Below are 25,232 nucleotides of genomic sequence, written 5' to 3' on the forward strand. Positions count from 1 at the left end.
AACAAATTATCCTGTTTTGAGGTGAGGTAAAATAAAATCCGTTCAAAGATCAGTTGGAAAAAAGGCCCTATCCCAATGCCTTTTGTTTTGCCTCTTTAAAATCTAGTGCATTCAGTATTCAGGCTGGAGCCATAACCTGAGGACAAGTTCCTGATAGTAACACTTGTCAAATGTTCTCTGAAGTTTTAAGAGTTGATTGAGGAGCCTTCCACAGTCAGGTAATCAGGCAATCTGACTACAAGTGCTGATGTGCTTAATTCTGAGAAGCTGCTTCAAGGTGTCAAGTCTCTGAGCACTGCTTGGCATCACTTTCTCTCTCATTTGTGAATGTGGGTACTTCAGAGAACATTTTGTGGTATTTTTCCAAGTGTTTGATTATAACCTGAGTTACTGAGTCTGGAGCTGTTTATTTGGAATTGGTCAGTATCATCATACCTTCTGTATCACTGGTTTCTATGTATTGGCCCTGTAGTTCAGTGGGGTTACTGCCCCACACGTCTGCTCAGGGCTTTTTACAGCCTAGTTAGCAAATCGTGTCAGCTTTTCATTACCAAATGTGTGGTTACAGAGCTTTGAAAATCTGGTGTCAGGCAAGTCCCCCATCAGAACTTGCTGAGGTGGAGCCAGTACAGGAACATTGCAGAACACTCTGGTAACTAATTATATGTATCAAAGTGAAACTGGGCCAGGGGGTGGTTTAGGAGGGAAAAAAAGTCAGGGTGGGCTTTATGCTTCTGAAGTCCCTGCTACTGGTATTCCTGTACTTTCAAAAGAAAAACAGTTATTTTTAGCAGCCCCCTTGTAATTGTGTATCAGCATTAGTGCAACCTTTGCTGATCCATCACCTTCCCTCCAGAGTTTCTGGTCCTCAGAGCCACCTCCCAACTGCATCCTGCCTAAACCTTACTGTAACTCTGAAACAAGGTGACCTCACACAGCCTGGGTTTGGGAGCAGTCTGGGGTGCATTGCTGCCCCCAAAACTGTGTTACCCCAATCTCTGGGGAAATAATTTTGGGCCTGATCCACCAACAGCTTGATGAGAGTCAGACAAATAGCCAGGTGAGGGAGCCTTGGTCAGAGGCTTGACCCTTAGCCAGGCTGTGACCTTTGCTCCTGTTAAGTGTAGCTGTACAGTCATTGAGCTTTTCTTTGGTGTTTTCTACATTTGAGTTCCTGTTTTCTGTGATGTCATGGACTGATTGGTGCAACCCAAATGTGGCAGCCCTTGTCAGATCTGCCTCATAGCAGAGCAGGGATAATGATGCAAACCATAAAATTCACCAGCAGAGAAAGTCTTAAAAAAAACATCATTAGCTTCTAAACAGCAGAGCCCTGGTGTGCCTTGGTGCTCACAGAGAAGTGAGGGCAGTGTGTCTGTCAAAATGAGAGCACAACAAAACTGGGGAGAGAGGAGGAAAGCAGAAATGTGTGTGTAATAATTGGGGCTGCATTACTCAGTGCATTGAAGGCACTTGGACACCAGTGCACTCCAGAGCTGGGGACACACACAAGATCCCCACGGGAAAGGTTTTTCTTATGTGTTTTTCTTGGTCAACAAACCAGTGAAAGTGAATTTTCAAAGTCTTTGCACGCTATTGCTGAGTTTATCCAGAACAGCAGAACTTGTAATTTTGAGTTCACTGCTCTTTAGCTCTTTTCCTTTTTCACTTCTTCTTCTTTTCTTTTCTTTTCTTGTTTTCCCCTTGATTTTATTTCTGTAGATCTAACTGGCTAAAACCATGCTGTGGGAGACGAGCAGCTGTGTGGCAGGTATTTTTGCTCAGTGCAAGTCTCAACAGTTTCCTGGTAGCCTGTGTAGTATTGGTGGTGATTCTTCTGACTCTGGAACTCCTAATAGATATAAAGCTTCTCCAGTGTGAGTAGTAGGATTTTTTTTCTTTTTTTTTTCTTCTTTTTTTTCTTTTTTTTTAATTTTGATGAACTAAAGGCTTAACTTGCTGGGAGGTTTTTGAAGGGGGGAGGATGGTGTGGATTTTTTTTCCTACCATTTAAATGATTACTAGGTTAGGTAAGAAATGTGTTTTTGTGGAACCCTGGTATAGTGAAGTCAGTCTCTTCCTTACTTTGCTGACCAAATTCAGGTCAACTAACAAATTCAATATAGGACAAATTTTCAAAGGGTACAAGCAGTGTTCATGCAGATACTCACACGTGCTGTTAATCATTAGTACTTGAAAAGGTCTGGCCTTTACAGACACACTGTGTGTGCACAGAAGCAAAATCTGTGCATCATTGATACTTGTCACACACAGACAGAACTGCTGAACAGACCAGGGTGTTTGGTGCTACCTCTATTGTTAATTCACTTCTGCTGAGGTGCATAGGAATTTAAATTACAGTTTCCTAGCCTGTATTGCACTGAAATGATACAGATTTTCATTCTTTGGCTAATACACTGTGAGTCAAGTAATAGCTCACATGGAGTTTTGCTTTGTCTGAATTCACTCTACACAGGTTCCACAGTGGAAATTTTAATGCTTCTGTTTTGCTTCCTAATTAATCTTTTTTTCCCCTCCTGCTCTTTTCCTCCATTTCACCCCTTTTTTCTTTTTTTTTTTCCTTTTTTCTTTTGTGATACAAAGTTGACATGAACACAAATACCAGCTACACTTTTCCCTATGCTGAATGTTGAGGAGCAACCTCTGACACCTCCATCCAATCTCAGATGTGCTGAAATGGCACGTGGGGTTCAGACACTCCCATAAATGCAAGAATACATAGCACGAAAGAGTCATGGTCTGGTATCTTCTTCTGTGGCAGCTGTAGACTGAACAAACCAAATTTTTATTCTGTGGAAGTCCTTTTACTGTTGTGATTTGGAAGTTAATTGTAGTGGAGCAAAGATTTAGGTATTGCTACTGTATTAAGGTATTGCAATCAGGAATGCTAATTGTGGGTTTAAATCCTTAAGAAATGAATGAGGAAGAAGCTTTCAACAGTGTTTATTGGGGTGTCCCATCTTTCTCTTAATGTAGAGAATTGTCACTCACTGTAGAGCCAAAGAGTTTCAAAACTAGGTTTTTGATTTCTCTTAGAGTTTTATCAGTTTTGGACACTCTTCTCTGGAAGCACCCATTTTGTTTGCCATTTATTTTCTGAAGACTTTTCAAGAGAAGGCTTTCTTTTAGGACTCATCCTTCCTCTGTGTGTGTTCTGCACATGACACTCCTCAAGCTCTGCTGCTCACACCTTGTGCCTGGGCTATGGGTGTTCTGTTGAGTCAGTGACCTCCCTGTTCAGAGGTGGCCCCTGCTTGGGTGGGTTTTCTCAGTACCTGAGGAAAGACCCATTCCACTTGTGTTGCCACTTTACATTTTAACTAATGAATCTTCCCATCAGCCTTTTTGCCTTTGCCATGTTTGAATACCTTCTGTCATGTTTTAAATCATATAAAGGCTGTCTTGGTGGGGCTGATTTTATTGCAGTTGTGCCATGTGAGGAATGTGTGTCACATTAAAGTTTTGAAAAGCCATTAGCCCATTATTATGTTTTTCAAAAATGAAATTACAGTTTAAAAGGATTCCTAATTCCATATAAAATCAACTAGTGCATTAGGGTATGTTACAGCATATCACTGCCAGTTTTGTTCATAATGACAACAGCTAAGCCACACTGTAGACTGTCATTACTTAGGAAGCCTCCCTTTATTTAAAAAAGTGCAACAAAAGAAACCCTGGTGTTTTCTTTGGCTGTGCCATTTTTAGAGCATTATTTTCCTCCATATTTTCAGTGCAGCTTTTGATTGCACAATGCACTAAGGGATGGACACCACATTTGCAAACTGTAGGTCACACACATGAAAAGGACAGTGACCTTCTAGGGTGTTTTATCTCAAAGCATATTTATATCAAAATTAGAAACCCCAGAAAGCAGGGGACATGTAATAGTTGTTTTATTATAAGTCTGTGTCCTGTAATCAGCATTTTGAGGTCTGTCCTCAAAGGTCCTCACAGGCATTAAAAAATAACATCTCAGCATCTTGTGCTGTTCTGCAAATGCAGAAACAGGTACATATTAATTCACTTGCACCTCATTTTAAAAAAAAGAGAGTTGTGGCAGTTTCAACCCCACTGCCTCAGAAATACAGACCATGCTATCCATTCCTCATATTCATTAGTTTGGGGAAAAGCAGCTCAGGAAATTCTCTTGCTGTTGCCTTTCTCCTGCAGGAGCTGCAGCAGGTGTGTCTGTGACACCATCAGGTGTGTCTGTGACACCATCAGGTGTGTCTGTGGCACCATCAGGTGTGTCTGTGGCTGCAGCAGGTGTGTCTGTGGCTCCATCAGGTGTGTCTGTGACACCAGCAGGTGTGTCTGTGACACCATCAGGTGTGTCTGTGGCTCCATCAGTTGTGTCTGTGGCAGCATCAAGTGTGTCTGTGACACCATCAGGTGTGTCTGTGGCTCCATCAGGTGTGTCTGTGACACCATCAGGTGTGTCTGTGACACCATCAGGTATGTCTGTGGCTCCATCAGGTGTGTCTGTGACACCATCAGGTGTGTCTGTGGCTCCATCAGGTGTGTCTGTGACACCATCAGGTGTGTCTGTGGCACCATCAAGTGTCTGTGGCTGCAGCAGGTGTGTCCTTCACCCCTCTCCTCCTGGATATACATTTTGAGAAGATGTCAAAGTGAGGGAAAGGGGAAGGAGGTGAACTGAGTTTGGCTGTACTTTCCATTTTATCCTGATTTATTTTTCTTCATGACTAAAAGGCACCTGCGTTTGCATTCATTTCCTCCCTATAGCAGCAGACACAAAAAAGTTTTTGGCTTTTAGAGGAAAAAAAGTGTTTAAGTTCAACAAATGTGAAATTATATTCCAGATAAAAGTAAAAGCTGAATAGCTGAGGTGTTTTGCCTCAGACTGAATCCCAGTGATGTATCCAAACGACCACAAGGCAGGGCAGGGATGAGCACCTCTTGGGGCAGCCCCTTCTCCTGCTTTTGTAGCTTTTCACAGCAATTTTTAGATTGTTTTGGAAGAGGCAAATATCCAGATTCAGTGTATGGGCTGGTGACGCAGCTCCTGTACAGAAGCTGCTTGCTTGGAAAGCTTTTCCAAATTTTCTGCTTTACTAGCAATTTAACTGCCCCCGCCTGGCAGGGCACCCAGCACAGCTGGTGCTCACTTAGTGCTCGGTGTGGCAGCAGAAATGGGGTTTCTCCCCAAATTCTGGTTGCTGTATCTTCTTTTCCCACTGGGGGGCAGTTGGAGCCTTGTATGTCAGTCGACACTTTGAAAAACAGCATCCAGATTTCAGCTTCTGGCCCTGCAGGCTGCCCTATGAAAACAGTGTCTTGGGGAAGTTAAATATATTATATATTTCACATTTGTTTCATCGAGTGCTGCGCCACAGCAAACACTCATCACGCCCCAGAAGAGCCTCAGCAGTGAAAGTTCTAGTGGCACTCCCAGTTTCGTTTGTCTCCTGATTTCTTCCTACATCCTTCTCCTCTCCTCCCCATTTTACTCTGTTTTGGTTTATAAATGCAATGCTGGCTTTAGTATGTCCCCTGTTTTCCTTGGGACCTGGTTGATTCTGCCACATCTCTCTGCACAGCCTTGGCTGTTACACAGTCCCCGTTGGGCACTGCAAAGCCCCCAGCCTGGTTTGAGCTCTCTGCTCTGGGGATGGGAGACTCCCAAATACCCCAAAGGAAGGAAAGAATGTTTTCTCTGCATTCCCTTATTCCAAACTTGAGGGCATGTGCCTTTCAGAGTAGGAGTTGCCAGCAGTTCAGATACTGGACCCTGTCAGCTTTCTGTGTTTTCCTGTCAGTGTGACATGTATTTGGAGCCCATTTTGAGCACTGGTTTTTAAGCACCTTTTCCAGACAAATCGTCTGAGCTGAATTGTCAGAAACTGAACACAAGGGGTAATGTGGGGATGGCAGAGCATTCCAGGTCCTTACTGAATGTTGACTCTGGCTTTTGAGGTGTGCAGAGTTCAGTCCCACATCCCACACTGAAGCAGTGCCTGGGGTGAGAGCATGGAGAGGTGACAGGGCATCCCAGGCCTGAGCCACGTGTGCCATCGTGCCATTGCCTGCCAGCAGTGCCCCTGGGGCAGCTCCTGCAGAGCTGCTGCCAAGCTGCCTGAGTTGGGGGAGCAGCCAGCAGGGCTGCAGCTCCATGGCCCATTGCATCCCATCCTTTCTGGTACTTCAGCACAAAATTGAAGAAAGCAAACTTTACCATATGCAGGTTGTGGCAGTTCTAATTATATTAAACGTGAGTTGCACTTTGCTCCTGTAATGACCCTTCGTTGTATTATGTTAATTGCAGTTTCAAGTGCTTCACAGTTTGCAGGAGTAATTCACTGGATCAGCCTAGTCATCCTCTCTGTTTTCTTTTCAGAGGTATGTATAACCAAAGTCCTTCACCACATACAGAACTGCAAAGTGCTTTTATGCTGTCAGTGGAATCAGCACAAGTTTAACAATAATTTGACTGTAAATAAATGTGACACAGTGTATTTAAAGGGAAAAAATTACTGTTGCTGTTCCTACTCAGCAGACTAAAAAATGCAGATTAGATTAGCCCTGTTTGTCAGTTGCCTAAAATAGGTAAGGAAATGTGGAGGATACTGTCTTAAAAATTATAATTGGAAAGCTGCAGAAAGAAGTAATCATCTTGAATCATTACAGGCACTAGACAGGACTAGTTTTGTCCATTTGTTATCAGTGTCACTGGGTAAAAGGCATAGGATCGGATTAAGATGTTCCTCAAGAATAAATATCCATGGAAGTTTTTTACATAAAGATCTGTTTTGAGATGGAATTATCTCCTCTCACAATGTACGTAGGTAGTTTAGATGGTCCAGGTTGCTGCATATAGAACCAATAAAAGAATGAAACAAATGGTGAATTTCTTGGCCAAAATGTGTATGAATGTGTGTGTTGGAAAAGGCTGTAGCCGTGATGTAACAAATGACCAAACTGGGATGATCTGTTAGAGGTTTCAACTTTATTCCAAAAATAAGTCATTGGTATTGAGACATTTAGGCTGCTCCCGAAATACTCCAGAATACTTTTACTGCTACTTTTCAGGTCATAATATGTTCCTTGTCTCAAAAACAAGTTTTATGTTTGTTAAGTTGGAAGACAGCTTGGACTTAAATATTTTAAAATATTTTTTCTAGTTCCATAGGAGAAAATATTATCATCCAGGCAGATGTTAAAGTCTTCACTGTATGGTAAATTTACATGAAGGTTACAAAAAAAACGAAAATCAGAAAACAAGAAGCTGTTGTATCTGCAAATGATTTGTTGAATCACTTGTGTTGAATTCATACTCATACAATTGCATCATTGCTTATTTCCATGGTGCTCTTACTGAAACACATTTATTTGCATATTCCCTTGTATTTCTACCCAGGTGTTGTCAGAGGGTGCTCCCTGGAAGGGTTGGTTGGTGGCTGGCAGGGACTCAGGCTGCTCTGCACCCAGCCCTTCCAGTGCTGCAGATACACAAACAGGGCCACTTGTGCCACCCTTTGGGGGTGACTGTGGCTTGTGTGTTCCCTGTAAACTGGCTGAAAATAATCTCTAAACAATCAAAACGTTTTACAATGTCTTTCCTTTGGGAATTGCACATCCTAATTCCCAAAGCCTCAGGTTTGTGAGGTGGTGCCCAGGTCCCGTAAAGGGACACTTTCCTGTCTCCCCAGAATCAGCACCCTGGAGCTCCCTGTGATGCTGAGCTGCCCACCAGGCCACCTGTCCCTGCTGCCAGAGCACCACCATGCTCACCTCCCCTGCTTTGCTTTTGGAACTCCTGTGCTCCCCAGCACTGCTGCTGTGCTCCCCAGCACTGCTGCTGTGCTCCCCAGCACTGCTCCTGTGCTCCCCAGCACTGCTCCTGTGCTCCCCAGCACTGCTCCTGTGCTGCCGAGGAGCTGCTCCTGTGCTGCCCAGCACTGCTCCTGTGCTCCCCAGCCCTGCTCCTGTGCTGCTCAGCGCTGCTCCTGTGCTGCCCAGCACTGCTCCTGTGCTCCCCAGGAGCTGCTCCTGTGCTCCCCAGCACTGCTCCTGTGCTCCCCAGCACTGCTCCTGTGCTGCCCAGCACTGCTCCTGTGCTCCCCAGCACTGCTCCTGTGCTCCCCAGCACTGCTCCTGTGCTGCTCAGCACTGCTCCTGTGCTCCCCAGCACTGCTCCTGTGCTCCCCAGCACTGCTCCTGTGCTCCCCAGCACTGCTCCTGTGCTCCCCAGCCCTGCTCCTGTGCTGCTCAGCGCTGCTCCTGTGCTGCCCAGCACTGCTCCTGTGCTCCCCAGCACTGCTCCTGTGCTGCTCAGCACTGCTCCTGTGCTCCCCAGCACTGCTCCTGTGCTCCCCAGCACTGCTGTGCTCCCCAGGAGCTGCTCCTGTGCTCCCCAGCACTGCTGTGCTCCCCAGGAGCTGCTCCTGTGCTGCTCAGCACTGCTCCTGTGCTGCTCAGCACTGCTCCTGTGCTGCTCAGCACTGCTGCTGTGCTCCCCAGCACTGCTCCTGTGCTCCCCAGCACTGCTCCTGTGCTCCCCAGCACTGCTCCTGTGCTGCCCAGCACTGCTCCTGTGCTCCCCAGCACTGCTCCTGTGCTGCTCAGCACTGCTGCTGTGCTCCCCAGCACTGCTCCTGTGCTCCCCAGCACTGCTCCTGTGCTCCCCAGCACTGCTCCTGTGCTCCCCAGCACTGCTCCTGTGCTGCCCAGCACTGCTCCTGTGCTCCCCAGCACTGCTCCTGTGCTGCCCAGCACTGCTCCTGTGCTGCCCAGCACTGCTCCTGTGCTCCCCAGCGCTGCTCCTGTGCTCCCCAGAACTGCTCCTGTGCTCCCCAGCACTGCTCCTGTGCTCCCCAGCACTGCTCCTGTGCTCCCCAGGAGCTGCTCCTGTGCTCCCCAGCACTGCTCCTGTCCTCCCCAGGAGCTGCTCCTGTGCTGCCCAGCACTGCTCCTGTGCTCCCCAGTCCCTGCCCTGCAGCTCACAGGGTTTGCACTCTGTTGCACACCAACACTGCTCACACTGTGCTCCCACGCCCTCCAGGGTTCAGTGTTTGGCTGGTTGTGGCAGTGGAGGGACATCCCCAAGACCTGTCCTCATCTGTCTCAGGGAAGGAATTAGTTGTTTCAGTTCTGCTGAGACAGAGTACCCTCCTAAGGGAATGAACTGGTTCCACAGTATTTTACAGGAAAACAGGAACAGAAATATGTTGCAGAGCCAAAACAGGTTCCCTGACTCACCATTCTCATTTTGGATCTGTGTTGGCTTTTCCCCTCTCTCTTAAGTATTTGAAAAGACTTTGCCTACTTGCTGTTCTCACTTACTATAAACCTCTTATCACTCACTTTATTATTTGTTTGTCTTCCAAAGTATCTTCCTTTGCCTGTTCCATTTTGGTTTAGACCAAATTAAAAGGCCTCCAGGCAGCCAGTGAGGTGCTCAGAGGAGAGGAGAGTTTTGGAGCTGAGTTCATTTGGTGGCTCAGCCTCCTGGGTCAGAACAACAGCGGTGACTCCACAGAGCAACTGGATGTCATTCAGAGACCATCAGTCTGCAAAAGAGTTCAGGTGTACCTTTCCTGCTGGGTTTACTGGGGTCTGCCCTGTGCCACATTGGTTTAATAAGTAATGCCACATCTGTTCATGCTGAATTGTGTCTCATGAGAGGGAAAACAGGGGTTTAATTTTCTGTCATCCATGTAAAAAACTTTTCTTTCCCATCCATCTTAATTTTATTTACTTCTTTGATCCCTTCAGTGGATCTTTTCCCCTCTGATTCCCCTACCAAACTCAGCTGTCTTTGGGCTCATTTGTTGAGAAGATTGTGCATTACAGTGAGATTTTGCAGCCTGTGACTGTTCATGCAAGGATGGTTTTTCAGAGAGGAGCAGTTTTAATTAGTGTGCCTGGATAAAACAGGCAACTGCTGAGGATTGATTAGTTCTTCAGTCTTTTTTCCTTAAAGCAAGAATTCAGAGTTTCTGGTGTTCAGAAAAGGTTGTCTGTGTAGCAAGTACCATGTCCTAAGTTTATTATTTATTCTGTAATTTGATTCCCATCAGTTGTAAGTGTGGATACACAATTCTTCAGAAAGGCTTCAACTCAACGAACAAACAATACAAAATTGTAAAAGACTTGTTAAAAACCAGAAAATTTCAGCAGGAAATCTGACTGTTTTGGAAGAATATGACTGATTGAACGTGGTGTTCTCAAAGCATTGCAAGTAGCTGCAGTCCTGTCATGTTGGAGTTAAACAGGCACTGGTTCTGCTTAGTTAAAATGAAGGGCACAAACATGCCAGCAGCTGGCAAATGCCACCAGAACAGCTGCCAACAAAACTGAGTAGCTGCTCTCACAGCATCTTCCTGCTCTCCCTAAGCTTGTGTCACAGCCACAAGCCTTAAAGCACTCTGTTAATTTTATATTCCGTCACTGTCTGTGACTTTCCAGCGTTAAAATATCCTTATTCAACCGAAGTGCACATCAGCTCTGTTTGCTTTTTTCCAAATATTTGCACAGGATTTCCTAGTGGTGATGATTGTGTATGTTTGTCTCTGTTTACATACATCACTATGATTGTCTGAGGTGTTACCCAGGTGTTAAGACAGAAGAGGAGAGACAGACCCTGGGGGGGAAATCCCAGTACCAACAGCAAGGCAAGGCCTGGGTTACACCCTGTCAAGAGGGCAGATCAGCCTTGGTAATAGTTGGCTGAGGAAAGGAAGATGGGGAATGTCCCAGTGTTTGGTAAGTGGATTGGAGTCTGCTTGTGTTTTAATGGATTCTCCCATTGCCACAAACACGTGATTCTGTAGCTGTTCAGTTCTGCTTCTCCACTCAGAGTGATGAGGCTGTTTGTGTGCAGGAATTGAGTTCCTTGGTGCTGTTTGCGTTGCTCTGTGTGTGCTTCAGTCAGCCCAGCACTCAGGCATTCTGCCTTCAGCCCTGTAGGGCTGCCCTGGGACCAGCCAGGGCTGGGGGTGCTCAAAGTCAGGCCGCACAGTCACAGCTTTTGTGCTTCATCTGTGGCCAAGAAACGAGCTCCCGAACTGAGCCAAGTGTGGGATCTGAATGAATAAACAGAGTGGTTCATTAGCTGTGACTCACAGGTGCATTTTAGATTTTTACTTCTAAGAGGAAAAAACTCCAAGGTTTTTCTGATCCTACATGTAAAAAGGAAGTGTTCACAGCAGCCTGACACTTTGGTGCTGGTTAAAAGCAACTTTTGAAATGAATAAAGCCTCTGAGGGAAGGCTGCTCTGAGGGTTCTGTTAAAAAGGAAAAACATCCCAAATGACAGAACTAAGTAAATAATGTCTGTCCCATAACAAATTCATAATTTTATGTTAGAGAAATTAGTTATGTTACTTTTGTTTCATTTTCTATGAGCTTCAAACTGCTGAGCAGAAACATAATAATCTTCTGTTAATTCTATAACTCTTCTCTAAGCTGTGGCTTCTCTTCTGGATGTTTACTTTTATTGCATGTCCACACAACTTTTCTCATGGTGCCTTACGTGCACTGCACTGCTGGTTGTGTGTGTTTTGGTTTTTAAATGGATTGATTGGGGGGGGGCCAGGAACAAAGATGGATTTTATGTATTAATATAAAGGTAAATTTAAGCTTCCTTCTTTGCTAGTCTGTAAAAAAAGAATATAAAAAATTTAATATACTGAGAAATTTCTTTCCTACCCACTTTCCTTGCCTGACAAAAAGTAGTCCCCAGGGCAAGGGTTCTGTAGAGTTCCAGGAACCCAACTAGACTGCCAGTCTGCCTGTTCCATTTCCAAGAGTGTACCTGACTCATGGTGGGCTCTGTCGGTGCTTCCCCTGGGCTTTCACCTCCTGGTAGGGCAGTGCAGCTCCTCCCACACCACACGTGGCAGAGAGAAGCCTTTAGTGCAGGTGTGCCCATGCCCAGGGGGAACTTCTGATGCCGGGCTGCTCCAGGCCAGTTCTCTGCATCTGAGTGGCATGTTGGGTCTCTGGGAAGCCAGTTCTGTTCCTGAAAAGCACTTTCACATCATGCAGAATTGTCGATTGAAAACTCACTGTTTTTCTCCGTATTCTAAGAATGAATATTGTGGGAGAACCTGGGAACAAACAGACCTGCAGTGTTTGGGCAAAGGTGCATTTGGATGCTGTTTGACATCCTGGTGTATTTAGTGAGTGGGGGAGAATATCCTGAGCTCCTGCCTGTGGATGCCCCAGGCCTGGCAGTCAGTTGTGTCTGTGTGCCCTCCTGTGCCAGCAGAGCCCCAGAGGGCACAGGGAGTGGTTCCTGCTGGGCAGCTCAGCAGTTTCACATTTCGTTTCAGAGCCTTGATTGAAGAGAACCCTTGTGAGGAGGATGCCTGTGCCCTGGGCACAGAGGGATATGTTGGTTCAAATGCCAGCACCTTCCCCTGGGCTCTGGTGGCCTGGGGGCAGCCTGTGCTGGCACAGCTGATGTAGTGGCTCAGCACAGGCACACCAGAAGGTGGCAAAAGAGGATTCTTGTAAGGACTGGATGAGCCAAGGCCTCTGTGGAGTGACCCAAATGAGAGTGGTTATAAATTACAAATTGAGTACAAGGTGTTCTGGGAAAGCTTTCAATAAATATTTGGCCTTGTGAGATATATCCAAAAGGCAGAAGCTTAATCTACAGAGTTTCTGGACTCTCTGTAACAGATTGGTTTTGTGGCAGTGGAAGGAACATCCTTTCCACCCTTCTCCATCCTCCTCTCTCTTGTACCATCACTGCCCCATCTGGAGTTACTGTCCTTGGCCCAACACTGCTGGGCCAGCTCCACCTCCTGAGCTGCCTCCTGGTGATCTCCTCACTCTGCAGATGAATTTGACACAGTGACTCACAGAGTAGTAAATTGTATATTAACTGTGCAAGCAGAAAAGTCCTTAAAATCGCCATGCAGTCAGCTGAGAGGGAGCTCACTCAGGCAGATGGGGGAATTCACACTCGTTCAGCAAAGCACTTGGCCAAGTTCCCCTGCAAAAGGAGAAAGAAAATCTGCAGCATCACACAGTTCATCACAAACTTCACTGCAGACAGTTCATGTTGTGCAAACAACTGTGTGTCACCAAGGGACACTGTCAGTTTTGGAATTACATTTCTGTTGTAAAATGGTTTAAAATTTTACCTGGGTTTCCTCCAACTCAAAGAAATTAACAGAACTATTTAGTTACTTACCTTTTATTAGTGCCCTGGGCAGGCTTTTATGTAATTATTTAGCTTTTAGCAAAAAACAAAAAGTGTATTTCTGATACAACTAAAAAAACCCCCTCTGTGTTAAGGACTTTTTAATTAAAAGATTTCCAATCAAAAAATGTTAAAACATTCTTTTTCAAGTACAAAAAACTAAGCTGGCAATGGCCTTTAACAGAAAACTACTCACACTGACACTTAATGGGTTTTTTTTCTTATCTGCGTGTTCAAAAATGCAGAATGCCTGTAGTGTAATGCAAAACTCTGTGTGTGCATTTGCTGCAGTGCTGGAAATGCCTGCACATCAGTAGGGAACAGCAGTGCTGCTTCATTTTTTCCCTATTTCTTGTAGATTCTTGTGCCTACAAATGGTAGAGTCATAAGTAACATTTGTTTTGTCTGTGATGAATGTTACAGTTGCAATTCTCTTTTAATTCATGTGCCTTTTTCAGTTTGGTCCTTGTACAGTGCATAGGAAGTTTCCTGGATTATTAATTTCTGTCTCTGTTATTTTCAGATTCTGCTACAGGTTCTCATTTTTTTAAGTTCTGTGCAGAGACAGTATACAATCAAATGCAATGTATTATTTGTTTGAAAGGTATTTTTGATTGCTTTTGGAATATTACTAAAATGTTGTATATAAGTAATACTAATGCTTTCATTGTAGTTGAAGTATTTCTTATCCTGAGCAGTCAGGGAGATGCCCAGATGTGGTTGGTACAGCCTCTCTGGGGAGGAGTTGTGGCAGCAGCAGTGGGTGTTCTTTGGTGGCTGGTACACCCAGAGTGGAGACAGCCAGGGCTGCTCTGGAGCTGTGCAGGGGAGGGGCACCTGGGGCACCTGTGTCTCAGGTGGGACTGACTCCTGGGCTCTCTCAGGGCACCAGGGACTGGCTGGCTCACCTGGGGCACCTGTGTCTGCAGCTGGGACTGACTCCTGGGCTCTCTCAGGGCACCAAGGACAGGTTGGCTCACCTGGGGCACCTGTGTCTGCAGCTGGGACTCCTGGGCTCTCTCAGGGCACCAAGGACAGGGTGGCTCATCTGGAGCACCTGTGTCTCAGGTGGGACTGACTCCTGGTCACTCTCAGGGCACCAAGGACAGGGTGGCTCATCTGGAGCACCTGTGTCTGCAGCTGGGACTCCTGGGCTGTCTCAGGGCACTAAGGACAGGCCATCACATGGGTCTGTCACTTCAGTGGGGATGGGAGGGGGTTTGAGAGTGGCTTTAAGACCTTCCATCCAGAACAAATGTTTGCTCAGCCTCTCCCCCAGGTGTGCCCAGCTGGTTCTGAGGAGTGTGGGGCAGCTGGGCTCATCCCACCCCCACACCCACCCTCCTTCAGTGTGGCTGCTCTGAGTGCCAGGGCAGCAATCCCAAGGCATGTGTTGGGAGGAGCAGACCTCTCCTCCAGAGGTACCACCAACAACTAATTCTGCATTAAATGTCTGCCAAGTAGACTTCCAGTCACTGCTGACATGTGCTGCCTCACAGCAGCAGACTGAAAATGAAAATATTTGTGCCAGCTTCCAGCCCTTGGAACTGCTCAGATCCTGTAATGTGACAGTGGCACAGTCTGATTTAAACACTGCAGTGAGGAATTAAAATGACAGAAAGGAAAATCCTAGTTTATGTTCCCTCAACAGTCCCATGTTAAATCATATTTAGGGTTGTGAGATGGTGTTTCTGTTTCCTTATTTCAGTGAAAATCCCTTTGTGCACACCTGTCCAAAGGAAGAGGGATTTTCCCCCTGTTTCTGTGAAGGTGTTCAGTGTTCAGCCATCCTGTAGCTGGTTGCTCACTGACCCAGCACTTCATAAACACTACCTGAGCATGGCAGAGAATGAGCCAGATGTGCCTTTGCCTGTAGCAGGGTGGCTGTGGAAGAGGTGGCATCCTGAGCTTTATGGAAGGCTCTGCTTTTCTTCCTATGTTTCCCCAGGGCTGCCTTGCTGTGCTGGACCCTGGTTAACCAAAACAGCTGAACCCACAGGCTCTGGAGTAACCTGTGCTTTAACACTGTGTGCAGCTTCTCAGTGGGGAGTGAGGGAGGTGCTGGCAGAGGAGCTGGGATGCTTTTGTCCAACAGTGTTCAACTGAGGACTCCAGTCTGAGGCTGCAGGAGTGCCTTGGCTGGTCAGCACCTGCACCAAATTACAGCCCATGGTGCTGCCCAGTTTGGAGTCACTGAGAGATTTGAGCAGCTGGTGGTGTGCATCTCTCCCTCCTCAAAATAAGTAAACCTGGAGCATAGAGGTTAACATGGAAAGTGCTGTGAGCCTGAGTCCTGTGCTGTATATGTAAAATGCTTTGGAAGTAAAATGCAGTTTTCAGGCTGAGCAGCACTGGCAGTCCTTGCTGCCTACACAGTCTCAGAATGTGTTGGAGAGGAAGGAGAGCCCTGCATTTTGTCCTCTGGCTGGTGACTCTTTCTCAGCCAAACTTGACCTGTGCTTTTTCATTTCTGAGTAAGTGTTGGCTGGTTCCCTTTCTTGCTCACTGGTGGTGGGAGGCTGAGCTCTGGAAGCTTCATGTTCCCCACAGCAGTGTCCCCTTCAGTGCTGTTCTTCAGGGTTAGAGTGCCAAGAGAGAGCTCAGCACAGTCATCCCAGGCCAAAGGAGGCAGCTGGGCTTGTGAGGTTTGGCAGAACCATGCACAGGAACAGTACTGAGAAATTCAGTGTTCTGCAATTAGTTAGTGCTGGTATGTTTGGCATTTAATATTTGTATTTGTCGTGAAGGGGAGATACATGTATTCATCAGAGTCACTTTTTTCTGCACAGTTCTTGGCATGGTCACCCCTCAAACATAGAAGTGCTGAGCTCTCAGTCATTATGCTGTTCTTTAAAGGAGAAAGTAGCATTTTGGTGGTCTTTGCAAGGCTCACATCTGCAAGTGGACTCACCATGTCTGTCGTGTCCATCAGAATCTGACCTTGCTGCTGCTGATGGCAGGAACATCCCTACCAGTTGTGCTTTTATGTGAGTTCAATTTCAATCAGAAGTTGACTGATTGATTTTTAGTTTTATTGTGTCTTCTGAAAGCCAAGTTAAAAATAAGGAAAGGTGGCATTGGATTTTTTAAATGGGAATTCACCATTGGTTCATTCTGTTCTTTCTTTATTCCTCATCTCTAGCTATTGAGTCTACCTACAGCTGTTTTGCTGCATAGAGGAGCATCACAGAGATAGTTTTCTCCCTTATTCTATCATTTTCTGAGATCTTTTAATAAGACAACTGTCCTGTACTCCAGATAAGAGCATCTGCTCTTCAGGCTGATGAAATGTTGCTATTTTTAGGCATCAGGAGAGGACTGTGTCTCTTTGCTTAGAAAATAAGTAATCACTGGCATATCAAAGATGACGAGAAAAGAGAATTTTCCCCCATTCCAACTGAGGGGGCCCCACAGCTGCTCTCACATAGGCTGGGGTCAGGGCAGTGGGGTGGGAAGGGTTGGTAATCTAAATCAACAAATCTGAAAGCAAAATTTTAGGGGTATGGAAAAGGCTGATGAACACTTGAACTTGGAACTTGTTTGTGGAGGTTTCACTGAGTCAATGTAGTGGTTGGAAAACAATACCTGTTTTTATAATACACAAGTGTAGCTATTTCTGGAGCCTCATTATTATTTATAAGAAGTGCATAATGCTTAGATTAGACAAAAAATTATTCCCTAAATAGATAAAGGGCTAAAAGGTTTATCTAAAATTACAATAATATTCATCATCTTTTTCCCCCCAATCTGTTTTCCTAGACTATTTTGAGGATTGTGGTCCTTGGCATATGGGATTACATTGAAAACAAAATAGAGGTAAGCACTCTCACTCCTGGTACTGTTTTCCAGGCAGACCCAGTAAGACTGTGAAAGCTGCTTTGGATGGTTTTATTATTAACCTGGTACAGTAAAGTATCTTTTAAGGCAGATCAATATACAAACATTCATGTCATTATATGCAAGTGGCCCTAGTTTGTGTGATGCAGTCCCTTTTCCTGTGAGAGACTCAGAAGAGTGCAATATTTGAAAACACTTCATAAAGGGAGGGATTGTGATGTTCTTGTTCCTGTGAGTATTTATTGTGTTGTTGAGCTGTGCTAGTCTGATGATACTGCTGCCCTGAGATAATGAGCAATATGAGTGAAAAATTGTCACCTGAGTTGTGTATCCCCATCCCCATGATCAAGTTCAAATTAGAACTGGTTGAAAAATTGTGTGTAGTTTTCTGATAGAAACTACTGCTTGCCAAACCCTCCATTTTTATTGTGCATTTTTTTAAAATTAAATTGAATTATGATAAACACTGTGATTTGTACCTACAATTAAAAAAGAGGTAGAATGTGCATTGCAAGGACAGATAAGGACATGCCTGTATTATAAGTGACACATAATCCAAATCTGAGCAGAAATCTGGAGATCAGGAAAATGGAAAGCTCCTTCTTGATATTGTCTGATAAACTAATACTGTACAGGATGTACCAGAAGAAAATCTTTGTGTTCTTGGAGCTTAAGCAATTCTGGAGGCTTGCACATTTTTGTAATAAAGTTGTAAACCTTTTAACTTGTTTTGCTGAAAACCTGAGTTGATTTTGAGCTGCTTATTATTAAGGCTTTATGCAGCAGTTTCTGAGTCATTTGGTAATTTGGAATAGAGTGATATTGTATCCTGCCCATCAGGTGGCAGCTGTAAGAAATGTTTCTTTTCAGTACACTGAACTGTTATGCACAATTCCAAATATGTAATTCTTACCAAAATCTATGTCTTGTCTCCTTATGCAGACCATTAACCAGTGGTCTTTGGCAGCAGGGAAGGGGCTCAGGAATGAGAACATGGTATTCTGTCCTACCCTGCTGTGCCAGTGTGGGACAGACACAGCTCTATGGCCAGTGTGCTCCAAAATGTATTTGCTGGCTCGTTTCTGTCTAATGCTTTGCACAATTGCTTTTTCTGGTTTAATCCCAATATAACCAATGTCATATAAATCATTCTGATTGGTCCCAGTTGTCAAAGTCCCTGAAAACCTGCCTGCCCCATAAAAGTGAGAGCAGGCAGTCTTTGTGTCTACAGGCACAGCCATTCCCACGTGGTGTGGAGTCAGGACACGGCCAAGAGCCATCAACTCTCTTTGCTCCATCTTTTTCTACTTGTCTTCTTGATCTCTTCATTTAGACAGTAAGATCTGTGGACAGGGACTGCATCCTTTTTTTGGATGACATTATGCCAAGTAACAGGGAATAAATACCAATGATGATAAAACTCTTTGGCTGTAATAGCATTTAGGCTACCACTTCTCCTTGGGGATCTTGGCCAGTATTTCCAAATACCTTTCTCTATCCCTGCCCTGCTACAGCAGTTTCTCTCTCCTCACCTCATTAAAAGCACTGAGGAATTCTGGTGTGCTACCTAAACAGGATGCAGCCTCTCTATGCCTTTCAAATATGCACCATAACTGCTTTTCTTTTGGGCAAAGAGGGAGTCTATCAAGATTCCAAGGAGGGAATGGCAGGGATATGACTTTATGGAAAGGTTTGAAAAACTGATTTCTCTCCAGGTGTTTGATGGTGCTGTCATCATCCTGTCCCTGGCACCAATGGTGGCCTCCACGGTGGCCAATGGCCCCAGCAGCCCATGGGATGCCATCAGCCTGATCATCACCCTGCGCATATGGAGAGTGAAGAGGATCATTGATGGTGAGTGGGGGCTCACTTTGTGACTCCAGGCATTGCCTGGCAGGCTGGGAAAAAGGAATTTTAAAACTACAGGAGAACTGCTTGCCACTGCTGTTTCTGTCATTCTCCTTTCTCTTACTTTTGCTGGCACTGAACAGAAAAGAGTTATGTCTCCCATAAAGGAGAGTAGGTCCCAAGATCATGGCTGTATCTTCTGCTTAGGGAGCCTTTTTAGTTCATAGATTTGGTTTTCTGTTAGGCACCATCCCATCCCCTGTAAAGTAAATATCCTGACCTGCTTCATGTCTCTTGTCACCAGACGTCATTCCCAATCCTGCAAAATAATTGTTTCCAGTCTGCTTTTGTGATATTTGCTGCACCCACCCCATGGCCACAGAGCCAGCTCTGTCTTGGGGCTTCGTTGTCACGGTTCTTGGCAGTAATACAAGTTTGCTGTCAGATTCCAGAAGCAGTTCCTTGCCATGAGGATTCCCAGCTGCAGGTGCTCTCCAGTGCTGCTGTGCTGTGCAGCACAGTCATGGAGTGTGTGTGGGTGGGGGTTTGCACAGAGCCTGGGGGTGGGTGGGAAGGGACCAGGGCAGACAGCAAAGCCCCACAGTGATGGTTGCTCAGTCTGTGAGTGGGGAGGCACCAGGGCAGACAGCAAAGCCCCACAGTGATGGTTGCACAGTCTGTGAGTGGGGAGGCACCAGGGCAGACAGCAAAGCCCCACAGTGATGGTTGCACAGTCTGTGAGTGGGGAGGCACCAGGGCAGACAGCAAAGCCCCACAGTGATGGTTGCTCAGTCTGTGAGTGGGGAGGCACCAGGGCAGACAGCAAAGCCCCACAGTGATGGTTGCTCAGTCTGTGAGTGGGGAGGCACCAGGGCAGACAGCAAAGCCCCACAGTGATGGTTGCTCAGTCTGTGACTGTGCCTGGAAGCAAAGACTTCAGTGTAGGCTCCTGTGTGCTCAGCAGTTTCAGGCATTTCAAGCAAAAGAGGTAGAAAGGGAATAAATGAAGGGTCACTTTGCTGATGTGTGAAAGATAAGTCAAGTTGTTATTTTGGGGTTAAATTCCCAGGAATCGCTGTATTCAGAGTTGAGGAAAGGTCATAGCCCTCTGATTGAAGCATACAAGTAAAGTTCAGGATCTTGTGTAACTTCAGAAAACCTTAGGAAGTGCAATATGTATTGAACAGCTTTTCTGACCAGTCTGAGTTTGCCACAGTTACAACAGAAACAGAATTTCTAGAGGCATTCAGAAGACCTATTGAAGACTGGGCTGTAGCTTGAAAAGCAATGGAAGATAAATGCCTTTTTTGTTTTTAAAAATACCCTTCTTAGTCTGCTATTTCCATTAAGGATTTATTTCTTACCACAAAGTTTAGGAATTAAATGCTTAGGGCTCCAGAATAGTTCTTTTCCTAAGGGAGCCATGCTGTTCAGGTTTAGAGGGGATGGATCCTGACTTTAAAAAGTTCTACTACCCAGCAATTCAGAAAATCTGTGGTAAACTCTGGGAAAGGTCTGTGTTAGTGCCACAGAAGCTGGGAAGAGCATGGAGCAACTATTTCAGCTCATCCAGGCAGAGACAGGTCTGACCAAACAAGACCTAAACCCTGCATTTCCCTTGTTAGAAATCCTTCCCTGAAATGGTACCCTTGTGCTATTTCTGTCAGAAATACTCTGGTTCTCTGAATGCAAGGGAGAAGGGTGACACTCCTTGGTCTCTAAAGGTCTGTGATAAAAAACCAAATCACAGCTGGGTTGCTTTAAGTGTTATTTGTGTTTTCCAGCCTATGTCCTTCCAGTGAAAGTGGAGATGGAGATGATGATTCAGCAATATGAGAAGGCAAAGGTTATTCAAGATGAGCAGCTGGAAAGACTAACCCAGATCTGCCAAGAACAAGGGGTAAAGTTCAGTTATGTCTTTATTTACATGTAGCTTGTCAAGACAAATCAAACAGTGCATGTAACTGCTGATTTGAGAAGTCCCACGGGGACTTCTGTTGGAGGGTGACAGGTCTCAATGCTAAGGAAGCATTGACTGCAGCCAGCACAGTGTCAGTGTGGGGCTTGTCAGACAGCAGGCAGCTGCCTCTGCTGCTGGGCTTGTGCTCTGTAAGGTGAGGGAAACAAATGTGAAGAGCAGCAAGGGATGGCTCCATCTGTAATTTATTGAATGAGCACAGCTTGCTTTACACAGCACTGAGAACATGCAGAGTCACAACCATTGTTGGAGGCTGCAAGGCTGTATTCCTGGGAAATTATCTGCAGTTAAAAACTGATGAATCTCCCTGCTTTAAATGCAGAAGCAACTTCCCTGTAGGTCAGTCAGAGGCTCTTGGCAGGCTCAAAATGTTGCAAGAGAAGCTTCTAGTTCCTGGAAGTGAGTCAAGATTTAAGACTCTTTCCAGGCCCCCAAATGTTCAGTGGTTCAGTCATGAGGTAAGAGACAGTGAAGCTTAAAATATCTCAAAGGAATATATTTACACAAAAAAGGTGTAAAACCATCGTTTGGGCAATGAACCAAGAGTTTTTGCAGATTGTCTCATGCAAATGAGTTCTTGACTAACTTGCTTTGAAGGAGAAGCCAGGGATGGATGTTGAGGCTCGGGACCATCAGACCACAACACAGTGAGCCCCCAGGGGGTTCACTTCTTGTTTCAGTTGCAAGGGCAACTCTGGCATAGATGTCCAAATAAATCCTGGAGATTTCTACCTTCAACCTCCACTCCTGGCTGTGGTAGGGACCTTTCAAATACAAAATGGGGAGGAGACCTTTAAGCATGAGTGGCTCAGTCAGTCAAAATATTGTGCAGACAGGAGAGGCAACTTGTCCCAGAACAGACCAACTGCCCAAAAAGGTGCATAATCTGAAGCAGAGATTAAGGTGCCATCTTTTCCTGAGGAACCTAAAATTCTTGTCAAACCATCAGTATTTAGGTCCCCAACTGGCTTTTTAGATTTAGTTCCAGGTCTCCTGGAACTCAGCCTGCAATTCTGCAATGAACTCTTGGTGTGGTGGTGAGTTGTCTGTGTGATGAATTAGGAAGATCTCTTGACAGTGTGTCATTTTTAAGTCTCTCACATTAACCATAACAAATTTCTAAATCTTCAGCTTGACAAAATTGCCAAAAATTAATTACTTCCAACCATGTAAGTGTCTTAAGTGGCAAAACTGCAGTCTCTTCAAAACACAATGCACAATGATATTCAGTGATTCAGGGTTCTGTCATGGTTGTGAATTACCAGGTAAATGGTGTACACCCCACGTTAAAGAAGAGAGATTATCCTTTGGCCAAACATATTAAGCAAGTCTGTGATCTGTTGAGTCCCAATGCATTATTTTTTTCTGTCAGACCACGCTAAAGTTCTTGACAATCATAAATTTTAAAACATTTGTTTTTAGGAACTGTGTTATGCAGCCAGATAACACTCTCAGTCTTCAAATAATTTTTGATGTAACTATTTCATAGTCTTGGAGTAAAGATGGGCTCATTATCCCAAGGAGCAGCTCTTACCACTCTCCATTCCAAGTCATGTACTCCTTATTTTATCTTGAGCACAGTAACCCTACCCCAAACTCTGATGGTTACACAAACCTGTAGATCAAACAAAGAAATACTGCATTGGGAGAGAAGTAAATCTGAGAAAACAGAGCAGGTTCTCCTGTAGCTTTCAAGTGTCATCAGCTGTGGAAAAATATGGTGTATAGAAGAATGACAGCATGCTAATGGCTCTTACTGGCCTGACTTGCTGCCAAACAAGTGTCTCAGCTGTATTTAATAACAGGTAAATGGACTCATTTGCTACAGTTAGCAACATAAGACATTGACACAAGTACTGCATCCTTTATTTGTAAATTATTAGCTTTATAATTCAGTCAAGAACAAGTTGTCAGTGTTATAATATTCACATTAACATTGTGTACAGCATCTGATGGAAAAAATGGCTCCTAATGGTATTTAATGTCTAAAATTCTGCCAGGTTTGTGCTTTTTTGTTTCATCGTCTTTCTTGGCCTTTTTAAGGGATTGCTTGTTCGTGGAAAAAGCAGGAAAGATGCAACCTGCCTTCATCTTTTTGCCTTCCCTTTCCTTTGCCAGTTGTGTGTTCTGAGCAGGGATGGGCTATCACGGCTACATTCCCATTCCTGACTGACACTGGAGATGTACTTTTGCAAAGGTGAAAACTCTTTCCAGATGTGGCTCTTTGGCCAGCCATGCATCTGAAAACCAGAATATATTTTATAAATTACACTTGCACAGACCACCACTTTGTTCTCTGTAGTACCCACTGCAACTGTTGGAATAGTTTGCTGTTTTATTTATTCTCCACTGGCCAAGAAAGAGATTGTTAAACAGGAGTGAAGCATGAGGGCAGTCAAGGCAAAAAATACTGAAAGGCTGTACAGGAGATCATAAAACATGAGCAACATTAACAATCACAGTCACAGGGATTTCTAAAAATGGGCAAAGGTAAAGGGAAAAGAAGTCTCACTGCAGTCACTATCAATAATATGCACAGAGAATGACTTAAATTGCAAAACAAAGTTCTGAGATTTCATTAACTACACGTTCTAGCCAGGGAAGATTGCCTTTTCCCTCTGGAATCACCTGTAAAGGAATTTCCATTGATAAGAGATCTACTTACTTGATCTTTCCTGCTTAACTTCCATAAGAGTAGTTCAGCTCAGCACAGTTCAGCCAAGACTGTTCAGCCTTATCACAACAGCTCCTTTTCTGTGGCTCCTACAGAATTGGGGGTTCATCATTCGTAAAGCTGCCACAGCTATGGAAGCTGTAATTTCTCTTTTTATCTTGGAATATAATTTGTTCAACAGCTGCTAGTTTAAGGACAGGGCTATTTAGCTGGTAAAATTACCTATCAGAGAAATAACTTATGTTATCCTTTTGCAATAATTTTAATTTATTTCTAACTACCAGTCATTTTCGTGGTAACTGGAAGGCAGCCAAGGTCATCCCATGTTTCATTCTGCCTGTAAATCATTAGTTTGCAACTGTCTTCTGATTTTTATTGTTACCAACAATGGCTAAACTAATGGAAATAAACATTGGATTGTATCCCAGTGGCAGATGAGTTTTAGGGCAGGGCATTCTGTACAGACAGCACTAATAGAATTGAGCAAAGTTATTGCTCCTACATTAGACACAAGTAAGCTTCTGGCTAAAATGTTCATTGATCTCTCTGAAACTATGTCAATCATACTCTGTTGCTAGACCATTAAAGGGAAGTATTATGTGAGTCAATGCTGAGGCCCTTTTTGAGTCTTACATGTGTGCTGTGGAATCCCAGATAGGATGGGTGGTAACAAAAGCAGGCATGTAAACTGAGGTATTGTCTACAACTCTGGGTAGGTCTGTCAATTTACCTGCTTGGAAATGCTCATTGCTTCATTGTTTAAGTGAGGAAGGGCACAGCAGGGCCCCATCATTCCTTCTGCTTTGTTTCCTGACAAAATATTGCCAAGTTCCTGCATATAACATATGTGACATACAACAGATTTTGAAAATGGTAAGTTAAATTTACCCTTGATAAACTTCTCTTCATGTCTCACAGTCTGGTTACTCATTCTTCTCTGAGATAGTCTCTCTCTCTCCCTTTTTCTGGGTAATAAGTGTATTTTCACATTAGCCACAGACACCTTTATTGCTGTTCTCAGCTCCTTCATGGCAAGGGGCACCCAGAATATTCTCAGAGGTGCACAGTGACAGGCATGGAATATGCAAAATTCCCATTAAATGTAACTACAAACATTTTCACTGTGAGAATGGTCGGGCACAGGAGCAGATTGCCAGGAGGTTGTGCCTTACACATACAGCCTTGAAGGTTGTCAGAATGGGCAGGACAGACTTCTGGAAAGCTGAGTTAAATGGCCTTGCTTTGAGCAGGGTGTTGGACTGGATGACCCTCACAGGTGCTTTTCAGCTTAGATTATGCTGTGATTTTATGAAGTCTTCAAATTTATTTTTTCCATTGCAAAGCATGTTGGAGCTTATTGATTAATACTCACCAGAAGCTACCAAAGTATATGCAATTAAAGATGATGAATATCATAGGTATCCTCATAAATAAAATCAGGAGCAGACTCAAGAGGGGCAGTGCTCTGTTTGTAATCATCATGAGTCAAGAGACCTCAGTCTCCTTGATCACAACAGTGTCTCTCCCACACAACAGTGTTTTTTGCTCACTGGCTCTCTGTGAGATTTATAAGGTTCTTACTCTATGAGTACATCTTAATTTAAACAAATCAAGGCACATATATAAGTTTATACACTATTTTTGCCCCCTCATGATATGCATAATACGCATCCCACCTTACAGGCTGAGGGAAGGATGGT

General features: G+C 44.6%; 1 protein-coding gene across 2 annotated transcripts in view; it reads left to right on the forward strand.

The window, feature by feature from the left end:
- Positions 1-25,232, forward strand: part of TMEM266 (transmembrane protein 266) — an 85,324-nt gene that overhangs the window by 37,745 nt on the left and 22,347 nt on the right. For both annotated transcript variants that reach the window (XM_071568143.1, XM_071568144.1), the window contains exons 6-10: positions 1,723-1,877; positions 6,308-6,381; positions 16,955-17,011; positions 18,748-18,886; positions 20,665-20,780. In XM_071568143.1, the coding sequence (XP_071424244.1) occupies positions 1,723-1,877; positions 6,308-6,381; positions 16,955-17,011; positions 18,748-18,886; positions 20,665-20,780 (541 nt within the window). The remainder of the gene's footprint in view (positions 1-1,722; positions 1,878-6,307; positions 6,382-16,954; positions 17,012-18,747; positions 18,887-20,664; positions 20,781-25,232) is intronic.

This window comes from Pithys albifrons, chromosome 13 (assembly GCF_047495875.1).
Source record: "Pithys albifrons albifrons isolate INPA30051 chromosome 13, PitAlb_v1, whole genome shotgun sequence".
NCBI classification, from domain to species: Eukaryota; Metazoa; Chordata; class Aves; order Passeriformes; family Thamnophilidae; genus Pithys; species Pithys albifrons.